Source organism: Gastrolobium bilobum, unplaced genomic scaffold, assembly GCF_033153095.1.
Source record: "Gastrolobium bilobum isolate Gb01-03AN ecotype WA unplaced genomic scaffold, APGP_CSIRO_Gbil_v1 utg6455, whole genome shotgun sequence".
In the NCBI taxonomy this organism is placed as follows: domain Eukaryota; kingdom Viridiplantae; phylum Streptophyta; class Magnoliopsida; order Fabales; family Fabaceae; genus Gastrolobium; species Gastrolobium bilobum.
The window spans coordinates 155,786-168,130 of record NW_026898105.1 but is presented as its reverse complement, the minus strand read 5'-3'; the positions used below and the strand labels follow the sequence as shown (position 1 = coordinate 168,130).

General features: G+C 30.6%; 1 protein-coding gene across 1 annotated transcript; it reads left to right on the top strand.

The window, feature by feature from the left end:
* The first annotated feature begins 2,275 nt into the window (after positions 1-2,275).
* LOC133312919 (uncharacterized) lies at positions 2,276-11,912 on the top strand. The gene is made up of 5 exons (XM_061514200.1): positions 2,276-2,576; positions 9,801-10,006; positions 10,113-10,360; positions 10,481-11,355; positions 11,569-11,912. Exons 1-5 carry the CDS (start codon positions 2,276-2,278, stop codon positions 11,910-11,912), a joined length of 1,974 nt encoding a protein of 657 aa, XP_061370184.1.
* The last annotated feature ends 433 nt before the right edge of the window (positions 11,913-12,345 follow it).

The following is a 12,345-nucleotide window of genomic DNA, read 5'->3' as shown; positions in this document are numbered from 1 at the left end:
GAAGCTTAATCATTCAAAATTTGCAAATAAACTAAAATGAAAGCAACTCTCATAAGAGTCACCCTATCAACATTGACAAATTGCAAGTGACAATATACTGCAATCGTTTTGGTGTTGCTGATCCACTTTCACAATCAGCATCAAGAAGAGGACGCTTCGATAATGACTCCAGTCTTAATTTTTCTATCTTTACTATTATTTTGAACCGTTGGATAGTATCTACATCAATGACTCCTTATGTAATGGATTCCACTAGTTTCTCTCTCTTACTTATCTCTTTGGTCAAAAACTCTCTCTGTTCTCTTCTTTGAAACAAACATCTTTAGGACAAGGAGCTCTCCGTCTTCTCCTGGGTCGATTTAACCATCCCCAAGAGAAGTTGGGTGCTCCATTCATGCTTCTATTGCAAGTTTTTATCTTATTTTTTTCAATTTGTAGTCTCTTAACTAAAATTTGTAATGATAGCGTTTGTAAAGTTATAATGATGTGTTTTCATATGATGTGTTTGTAAAAGCTCTTAACAATGTTTTCATATGATGTGTTTGCTTACATTGGAAAAGTCACAAAGTGACAAGGAAGAGAGAAAATTTTTAACTGAAGAGAGAGAATGTTTGAGCAAACCAAAGAAGAATAAAAAAATATTTAATTCAAGAAAGAAGAAAGAGATAGAACATTTGACTAATTAGGAAAAAGAGAGAGAACGGATAACGTTTGATTAAAGAGAGAGAAAAAGATAGAGAATCTTTGACCAAAGATGGAAAAGAAGAGAGAGAAAGTGGTCAAATTTAATTACCCTGTTTGAAAGCCGTTTTAAAAAATATTTTTTTAATTTTCAGAAAAAAATAAAAAAATTTGTTTTATATAATATGTTTTATAAACAAAATTTAAAAATTGTAACTGTTTTTTTTTTTTAATTAAATTTAGAAAACATGTATGAGTTGTTTTTGTTTTATATTTTGACTTTTAATTTTCAAAATAAAAAATACCAATTTCTATAACTATTCCACACAAAAAAGTTTTAAAAACAAAAAAATCAAGAATATAATCAAATAGACCCAATCAAATTATGTTTTGGAACCATTGATTTGAATATATATGACCCAATAATACAAATGTGATAGTAGAGGCAAGAAGAATAAACTATTAGGGAATATAATGTGCCCCGAATTTAAATATATCAAATATTCATAAATATAATTTCAGTCAATATTTATTTATGTGAAAAATCATTTATAAGTAAAAAGAGTGATTCATTAAAGTAAAAATATATTAACTTTTTATGAATTTAATCGATTTCATAAGAAGTTTTAATCTTACAATTTGTAGGGTTTAGGGTTTAGTCGTGCTTAAGGAATATAGCAATATTGGAATATTTTCTTTTGACGAATGAAGCTTACGAGAGAAGAAGTCGTTTTATCTAAGGTAAGAATACAACAACACAAACTATGTGCAAAAATAAAAAAATAATACAACACAAACTTAACCAAGAAGATACAATCAATAATACTTAAAAATAAACAACTTGATCGAATATTGATGCATTGTCTCCATATATATGCCAATAAGCAACCGTGCATGCATCCATTCCAACTCCTTATAATCCAAGAATGAACATCAGCTATAATTAAAATGCTGCATTAAAGTTGATTACTTTCGCGATACGTCTAGAATTATAAAATTGAGAATTGATTTAATTTATATGTTATTTTTTTTTTTGAAGAGTTATAAAATAATAAATAATTTAATTTTAATAAAATGGAATCTAGTCTAAAAATGTAAAATAATAAGTAATTTAATTTTGTTAATTTCCTAGACCTAGAATACCTCTCACTCAAAATTTTAGAATAAGAATTTATTTAATTTTGAAATCTTGTTAATTTTAGTGAGTTGAACATAAAAATTTATTGCAATTTAATTAAAGTTGAGTGATTGGGTATGTAAACCAATCAAATTAAATAGATTCACAATCATATTTGATTATGAAATTAATTACATTTATTTCCCATTTTATAATGATTCCAAAAACAATGTTTTCTTATTTTAGCTTTCACATTTACCATAATCGTCCCTCCCATTTTGCAAGTAAATCTATCTATGGTCCCAGGTACTTTAATTTATACGCGTTTTTTTATATCTTGTCTACTACACATCTTTTATTTAAACTCCTAAACTATATATATATATATATATATATATATATATATATATATATATATATATATAGCCAAGTCTTTGTAAACCACCATCATCACAAGGAAATAGAACCAACGAAACCATGTCAGAATCATTCGTGAGAATTGTTCTTATGCTATCACTGCTTGCGGTGCTAGTAGCTATATGTGATGCAGGTCTTCTACCCCACAACGTACATGAGGTAGCAGGTCTTCTACCCCACAAGGTACGTGAGGTAGTGATTAATAATTTGCCTGATAACGAACTTCTAATCCTTCACTGCATGGAAAGGAAAGGTGGAGATCTTGGAGTCAAAGTGCTTCGTCCTCTTGAAACCTTCGAATTCACTTTCAGACCACACATTCTCCGCACCACTGAATATTATTGTAGCTTCCAATGGAAAGGTGCCTTTCGCTGGTTTGATTTATACATTAAAAGTAGGGATCATAAACATTGCAGCCAATGCAGTTGGAGTGTTAGAGAGGACAAAATTTGTAGGTTCAATTATCAAACTCTTAATTTTAGTGATTGTTATGCGTGGAAGTTAAAATCATGAATGCACCATATATGTTGTATGTTCCAGTCACGCAGTTGGTTATCAAATAAATAAATTTGGTTTTAAGATTGCAGACTGTTGATCTTGATCATATTGTAAGTGCCTCTAGGCTAATGTTTTAAATAAAATAATGTTTATTTCTGTCTAAACATCAAAACAAATGCAACATCTTTCTTTTACATAAATATTTTTGATCTGATCTTCCCCACAATTGTGATAATGTAATTTTATTGTTCATCTTTACTGTTCAATTGTTTTTACTCATGTTGATTATGTAATTTTGCGCTTTAATACTTGCGTTAATTAAGTTTATTTTAGCGGAGAAAATAGTTTTGCTATTGCATTTCTTTTTAATAAAATTGTACTTTGGAAAAGAAGCTTAATCATTCAAAATTAGCAAATAAACTAAAATGAAAGCAACTCTCATAAGAGTCACCCTATGAACATTGACAAATTGCAAGTGACAATATACTGCAATTTTAGATTCGTTTTGGTGTTGCTGATCCACTTTAACAATCAGCGTCAAGAAGATGGCGCTTCGATAATGACTCCAGTTTTAATTTTTCTATCTTTACTATTATTTTGCACCGTTGGATAGTATCTAAATCAATGACTAGTTTCTCTCTCTTCCTTCTCTTTTGGTAAAAAATTCTCTCTGTTCTCTTTTTTGAAACAAACATCTCTAGGACAAGGAGCTCTCCGTCTTCTCCTGGGTCGATTTGACCATCCCCAAGAGAAGTTGGGTGCTCCATTCATGCTTCTATTGCTAGATTTTATTTTATTTTATTTCAATTTGTAGTCTCTTAACTAAAATTTGTAATGATAGCGTTTGTAAAAGTTATAACGATGTGTTTTCATATGATGTGTTTGTAAAAGCTCTTAACAATGTTTTCATATGATGTTTGCTTACATTGGAAGTTACAAAGTGACACGGAAGAGAGAAAAATTTTAATTGAAGAGAGAGAATGTTTGAGCAAAACAAAGAAGAATAAAAATATATTTAATTCAAGAAAGAAGAAAGAGATAGAACATTTGACTAATTAGTTAAAAGAGGGAGAACGGAGAATGTTTGATTAAAGAGAGAGAAAAAAATAGAGAATCTTTGACCAAAGATGGAAAAGAAAAGCGAGAAAGTAGTGAAATTTAATCACCCTGTTTGAAAGCCGTTTTTAAAAATAATTTTATAATTTTCAGACAAAAAATAAAAAAATTCGTTTGATATAATATGTTTTATAAAAAAAAATTAAAAATTGTAAATTTTTTTTTAGAATTAAATTTAGAAAATATATATGAGTTGTTTTTGTTTTATAATATGCCCCGAATAAACTATTAGGGAATATAATGTGCCCCGAATTTAAATATATTAAATATTCATAAATATAATTTCACTCAACATATATTTATGTGAAAAAGCATTTATAAGTAAAAAGAGTGATTCAATAAAGTAAAAATATATTAAATTTTTATGAATTTAATCGATTTCATAAGAAGTTTTAATCTTACAATTTGTAGGGTGTGAAAAAAATTAAATGAATACAACTGATCCGACTTTTATTAAGAGAATCACTTTGTTTTAAACATTTTCAAGAATCAAACCAATTTCTTCAAATCAGTTTAAAAACTAAAATATTTTTCTAAAATTGATTTGGTTCTTGAATGGAATCACTTTATTAATTCGGTTAGGTCCGGGTTAGAAACTGAACTGTAGTACCAGCAAACCTGAATAGAACCAATCGGAATATAAAAAAATTAAATGAATCGAATCAAGTCATGAACCAAATTAAGCCGCACCATATTTTTTTGCGCTCTAATACTTCCAATAATTATTTAACGGAGGAAATAGTTTTGTTATTGCGTTTCTTTATTAAAAGAAAAAAAAAGTAGTTTGGAAATTAAGCTTTTTCATTCAAAATTAGCAAATCAATTAAAATGAAATCAGCTTTTTTTTTAAGATATTCTAATTGGTCCATCGTTTTGTAACTAGTCTAATTCAGAGTGGGTCTCAGAGTTAAGGTTTTAAGCTCATCCCAAAGACGATACTGAAGAGGATTGAACACATACTCTTACCCTCACCTGCTCAATTCTTTGGCGCTAACTGAGCTACCATCATTTGGTAACAAAATCAACTCTCCGTGTATATCAAACTCACATTATGTCTATATTAAGAGCCTATTTGGATTTTTTTTTTTAACTAGAAGCTACTTATAAAGTAAATCTAAAAAAAAAAATTAAAAACTTTAGCTTAAAAGTTATTTAAATGCACATATTTCAAGAAAAATCTCTCTTCCTATCACTATAGCTCTTTATTTTATTTTTTTAAAAAATACACAATTCAAGAAAAACTGATACGAGCTTAAAAAAAAACTCCTCTTATGAACTTTTAGCTTTTAATTTTTTTTCATTATAAAAAAAAAAGCTTTTCATTGTAAGAACTTTTCTTAAAATTAATTTATCCTAGTTTTTATTTATAAGTAGCTTCTAACTTAAAAAAAAAAAAAGTATCCAAACATGCACTAAATGAGCATGTGAACATTGACAAATTGCACGGGACAATACACTAATTTTAGATTCATTTTGGTGTTAGTGACCCACGTTCACAATCAACATCAAGAAGGCGCTTCAATTATTAACAATGATTTTCTATCTTAAAATTTAAATATACCAAATATTCATAAACAAATAGATAAAGTAAAAATATATGAAATTTTATGAATTGAATCTATTTCATAAGAAGATTTAATTTAACAATTTGCACATTTGATGAAATTCAACGTCGATTTTGAAACATATGTGTTTGATTTCTTTTCCATTTTAAACAAGATATTTAAACCAAATATAAAATGGCAACACTAAATATTAGCAATACTTCTTCACATAATTGTTTTTAGATTCGGAAATTTTTAGTACTTCTTTTACTTCGGATCTCTTATAAATACCAATAAATCCCAGCTACCTCGATTTAACTGAGGAGAATTAATATTTATTTAAAACAATTACATTTACTAGTTTATATACATTTTTTTATCTTATAGTAAGCAAGGCGAAGTACATTCCCTTTTGTCTTGGTATTTTGTAATGTCTTTTTTGTGCAGGAAAACACTATGTTTGGATATTTAATTTTTGGGAAATACTACTCTCATTTTACATGAGGTAGTTATCTCATTTTCTCTCACATCGAAAATCGCACCCCTTCTTTTTTCTTTTTCTTTTTTACTTTTTAATGGTGGACCCCACTTAAACTCTCTCTATAGCATGAGATAATACTCTCATGTAACATAAGATTAATATTCCCCTTAATTTTTAGTAGAAATGGAGTGGAAGCAGGAATAGAATTATCAAACCGTTTACCAAAAAATAAAATAAAATTATCAAACCATTGTTTGGGTAATGGACAGAATGGTAAAAGTGATAATTAAATAAAGTTGTTCTCTGTCTCCTACCCCAAATTGCAGAAAAGAAAATGGATTCGATCAAGTGACATTCCATTGTATCATATTTTAACAATTCAAACAAGGAAAATTAATTTGATTCATTTTTATTCTCATTCATTTGTCTTGTTCTATCATTCTGAAAATAGTACATTTTTTATTTTCAGTTCATTTGTTTTCACTAGTAATAATTAAATATCAATTTATTTTTACTTTATATCTTATTTTATGATGATATGAATAGAAGATTTGTACGCAGAATTAATACACATGAAGTTAAGGAGGCTTTAAAGAGGATGAAGACTAATAAAGCCTTGGGGCCTGATGGTGTCCCTATTGAAGTGTGGAGAGGCCTGGGGGATGTGGCAATAAAATGGTTGACCAATCTTTTTAATAAGATTCTCCAGACGAATAAGATGCCTGATGTATGGAGGAAAAGTATGATTGTGCCTATCTACAAAAACAAGGGAGATATACAGAATTGTTCAAACTATAGAGGCATTAAGCTAATGAGTCATACTATGAAGTTGTGGGAGAGGGTTATTGAACATCGCTTGAGGAGAGATACCAAGGTTTCTGTAAATCAATTTGGATTTATGCCAGGAAGATGTACCATGGAAGCCATTTTCTTGATGCGACAACTAATGGAAAGATACCGAGAAAAGAAGAAGGACTTGCATATGGTGTTCATAGACCTTGAGAAAGCATACGATAGGGTTCCAAGGAAAGTTTTATGGTGGGTCCTGGAGAAGAAAAATGTTCCATTAAAGTATGTAAAGGCAATCAATGATATGTATGATGGGGCTACTACATGTGTAAAAGCTTGTAACGGATCATCAAGTTATTTTCCTATCACGGTAGGTGTACACCAAGGGTCGGCTCTAAGTCCTTACCTCTTTGCCTTAGTTATGGATGAACTAACAAAAGATATTCAAGAGGAAGTGCCATGGTGTATGCTTTTTGCAGACGATATTGTGCTTATTGATGAGAGCAAGGAGGGTGTTAATAGAAAACTTGAATTGTGGAGAAGCACATTGGAATCCAGAGGATTCACATTAAGTCGAAGCAAGACTGAGTATCTGAAGTGTGAGTTTTCTCTGGTACAAGATGAGGACCAAGAACCTGTGCATCTAAATGGTCAAGAGGTACCCAAAAAAAATGCTTTTAAATACTTGGGCTCCATTTTACAAAACGGTGGAGAGATTGATGAGGATGTAAATCACAGAATCAGAGCAGGGTGGATGAAATGGCGTAGTGCATCTGCATTTTTGTGTGACCGCAAAATTCCCCTGAAGTTAAAAGGAAAATTCTATAAAACGGCAGTACGACCGGCAATGCTATATGGAGCGGAATGCTGGCCAACACATAGGCAACATGAGCATAAGATAGGAGTAGCAGAGATGAGGATGTTACGGTGGATGTGTGGTTACACAAGGATGGATAAGATAAGAAATGAAGATATTCAACGAAAGGTCGGAGTAGTACCGGTAGCCGAGAAGATGAGAGAACATAGATTGAGGTGGTTTGGGCACGGGATGAGAAGACCCATGGATGCTCCTGTAAGAACAGAAGTTTGTTACCAAAAGCTAAACACAAAAAGAGGCAGAGGTAGGCCGAAGCTTACTTGGGGGAAAGTAGTAAAACAAGATTTAATGGAGTGGGATATAGATTGGCGGACAGTATGTCTTAGAAAGGAATGGAGAAAAGCTATAAGTATGGTGGAGGGTTAGACCCGCTGTTATTCCTATGTTCCAGATGGTCCCTTTTTAGTCCTTTTCCCCTTCATTTCCCCCACTTCTTCTTGTCCCTTTCTTTTTTACTTTTATTTATTTATATATACATATATTTTTATTTTATTTTATTTTATTATTTTATTTGTGTATTTTTTTATTTATTTATTAATTAATTTATTTATTTTTTATTTATTTTTTATTTTTTATTTTACTTTTTTTTCAACCTTTTTGTATCTTTCATGTGGGTTCATCTACCACCGACCCCAATTAATTTGGGATAAAGGTGTTGTTGATGTTGATGTTGATCTTATTTTCAAGAATTTCCAAAATAATAATAATGATAAAACAAGTACAATATATGAAATAATAAAAATAAAATGTAACTAACAGATTGATACATAATTTATAACCTATTATTTAACAAATTAGTATGTAATATGATAATATAACATTTTCGATTGATGCACAATTTATAAATATTTAAAGGGGAAATTATTTGTCCTTTTAAATGACACAACTTGTGTCATTTCACTCTCATAAAGAGGTAGAATTCACATCTTTATTTTTTGGGAAAAGTGTTTATCATTTTAAATGACATAAAGTTATGTCATTTTAAGAGAGAGATAGACACAAAATAATATTTTTTATTTAATATTTAAATTAAAAAAACACTCACTTTCTCCTTCATAATTTTCATTTTGTGTGTCTATCTCTCTCCAAAAATGACATAACTTATAACTTATGTCATTTAAAATGATAAACATCAAATCTTTATTTTTTTTGTTCACTTTCTCTCTCCCTTTATCTATCTCTTTCTCTCAGTTAAAATGACACAACTTTATATCCTTTAAAATGATACACATTTTTCCCATATTTAAATTACACATTAATTTTTTAATATTTCATTTCAGAATTATTTTTATAATTTATAAGTTGATTTATTTATATTTTCAATTTAATGAATAAATCATTTATTTATACAATACTATTATTATATATTTTAATTAATTTTTAAAATAAAATATTAATAATAATAGTAGAAATAATAATAAAGTCATTTTTCTTTCTCTTCGTTAAAACAAAATACAAGTATTCTACATTACTGAAAAAAATACAAGTATTCTCTTTTTAAAATAAAACTCTTCTATTCAGGATACAAAAAAAAAAACTCTTCTATTCAATTTTTTCTCGTAAAGTATTAATCTATTAATAAATTGAAGTTGTTTTTGAAAAACTTATGTGTGTTTTTATCCAAAATAAAATGTAAAGCTTGCTAACATGTGGTTTCAGTTATTTTCACCATTTCAGTGTTATATACATATATATATATATATATATATATATATATGGGTAATGTTATATTTACAAACTTTTTGTATACAAACTACACTAAGTATGACCGGTTATACTTCAATCAAGAGTGTATGACCAGTCATACTTAGTGTAATTTGTAAAAAAATTGTGATAGATATCAATATTAAATATTTAATATTGTTAGTTAGTTTGTTACAGTTAGTTTTTAGTTTCTGTTGGTTATAGTCATAGTTAGTGATCCACGTGGATTCTTAGTTAGTTACTTGGTTCCAAAACTATAAATAGAACCAAGCTTCTGTAACTTAATACTTTTGATTCATTTTTCTCAATGAAATACTTTCAATTTATTTTACTTTCTAAGATGGTATCATAGCTCTACAAGGAGCTCTGATATTCGCCGTTTCAATTTCTGCATAACTTCGTTCTCAGAAGTTCCTTTTACACTTCTAGTTTTTGTTCGTTTTAATTCATTTTCATGGAAGGTGATGAAATGGCGCATCGGAGCTCTAGCCTAAACGAAAAAATCAGACGCTATTCCAGTTCAGATGAAGAACAGTAATTCGGTTAAAGCTATTGTTCTTGATATTTCTGATCCAGGAAGTCCCTACTATTTGCATCCAAGTGAGAATCCTGCACTTGTGTTAGTTTCAACATTACTAAATGGTAAGAACTATCATGGCTGGGCTACGGCCATGAAGATGTCTTTGATTTCGAAAAACAAATTTTCTTTTGTCGATGGAACGATTTCTGTTCCTGAAATCTCAGATCCAAGGTTTGCTGCTTGGGAGAGATGTAATACCATGGTGATTTCGTGGTTGCATCGATCAATCTTAGAATCTATTTCACAATCTATTCTGGTTAGATTGTGATGTTGATGTGTGGAACAATTTGAAAGAACGTTTTTCACAGGTTGATGTTTTTAGAATTTCTGATTTACAAGATGAAATCTACAAGTTACAACAAGGTGATAATTCAGTTAGTGATTATTACACAAAGTTGAAGATCTTATGGGATGAACTAGAAGCCCTACAACCTACACCTGCATGTAGGTGCATTCGACCTTGTTGTACGATCTCTTCACAGATAAGAGAAATCCGAGATAGAGATTATTCTATAAGATTCTTAAAAGGACTTAATGAGAAATTCACTCATGTAAGGTCCCAAATCATGCTAATGGACCCACTCCCAAATGTCAATCGAGTATTCTCCTTAGTGACACAACAAAAAAGATAGATGGTGCAGTTAGAAGGTAATATGCCTAAATTTGAAACTCTCAGAGTTTTCTATAATTCTGCTGATCAAGCCTTTGAGAGAGGGCGTGGAACTATTCGTGGAAGAGGTCGTGGATATTCATCTGGAAGAGGGAGAATAGGAGGATCCAGATTATGTACTTACTGTGGAAAAACAAACCACACAGTTGATACTTGTTTTGAAAAACATGGATATCCTCCTGGATTTCGACAGAGGAATCTTACTCACAAGGCAAATGTAGCCACTGTAGCAGATCATGATCAGGAATCAGAAATGCAATCCTTAGTCAATCCTACTGTTGCAGGGAATGACAAATTCACTAAGTGCCAGTATCAAACTATACTGGATATGATTCAACAGCAAATGCAACAACCGAATTCAACTACACACATGAGCAATATGGTGAGGACTAAGGTCTACAACATGAACACTGAACCTACTGCACCTGCAGGTAACTCTATAATCCCATGGATTTTAGACACTGGGACAACTGATCACATTACTTGCTGCTATGAAAGTTTATGTCATGTGAAGAAAATTGATCATGTTCCAATTTCTTTGCCTAATGGAAGCATTATATACTCACATTGTTCTCGTACAGCCTTGCTATCAGATGCTTTAAGCCTGGAAAATGTCCTTTTTGTAGAAAGATTTACAGTAAATCTTATCTCAGTTAACAAACTCATATATGAAGTTAACTGTCGTGTTTTGTTTCAGCATCGAATTTGCATCATTCAGCAGACACCATCAATGAAGATGATTGGTTCTGCTAAGTTAGAAAGAGGGTTGTATGTTCTCAAACAAAATTGTAAGTGTGAAGATAGTTCCAGCAACAATAAGGATAACTTGAAGACAAAGAGAGAAGCTGAATTCTCTAAAACTAGTTATCTAGTAGAAAATTGTATTGATGATGTATGACATTTACGTTTAGGACATTGTTCAAAGGGTGTAATAAGAGTCATGATGCTCCAATATCCTTTCATTAAGTGTAAAGACATTGATAAACCCTGTGACACTTGTCATTTAGCAAGGCAAAAGCATCTGATATAATGCCTTCAATTCATTAAGTGTAAAGACATTGATAAACCCTTTCTTGTTAGTCATACTGTATCAGGTTCAGCATTTGATATAATGCATATTGATATATGGGGGCCATGTTCAATGCCTTCAATTCATGGTTATCGATATCTGTTGACTATAGTAGATGATAATACTCGATTTACTTGGGGAATTCTCATGAAAGCTAAATCTGAAGTGAGGCATCATATTCAATCCTTTGTTTCACTTATTGAAAATCAGTTTCGCATAACCATTAAGGCTTTTCGTAGTGATAATGGGCCAGAATTCTTCATGACTGATTATTTTGACAGAAAAGGAATATTGCATCAAACCTCATGTGTAGAGTCACCTGAGCAGAATAGGGTGGTTGAAAGAAAGCATCAACATATACAAGCATAGCAAGGGCACTTTACTTTCACAGTAAAATACCTCCTGGTCTATGGTCATACTGCATTATGCATGCTGTTTACTTGATTAATCGATTGAATACTCATGTACTGCATAATAAGTCTCCCTTTGAAATGTTGTATAATGAGCCTCCTCTAATCATGTATCTTAAGACATTTGGTTGTTTAGCTTATGCTTCTACCAACACTGCTGGTCGATCCAAATTTGATCCTCGAGCAAGAAAATGCATCTATATTGGACATAAAGATGGAGTTAAAGGGTTTGTACTCTATGATCTCACTTCTCAACAGATTGTCATATCCAGGAATGTTGTTTGTTATGAACACAACTTCCCATTTACTGAAGACCATACAGTATCTCATACTCCTTGGCCACTTGGTGGTGATATCAATCCAATGTCTGATATTCCTTCTTCTAATACAAA

Bases quoted from the DNA above. Each gene is read 5' to 3' on its own strand.
- LOC133312919 (XM_061514200.1), top strand. From the start codon at position 2,276: ATGTCAGAATCATTCGTGAGAATTGTTCTTATGCTATCACTGCTTGCG. The intron at 10,361-10,480 runs GTCCCAAATCAT...TGAAACTCTCAG, and splicing joins GAGAAATTCACTCATGTAAG to AGTTTTCTATAATTCTGCTG. The intron at 11,356-11,568 runs GTATTGATGATG...ATACTGTATCAG, and splicing joins TAGTTATCTAGTAGAAAATT to GTTCAGCATTTGATATAATG.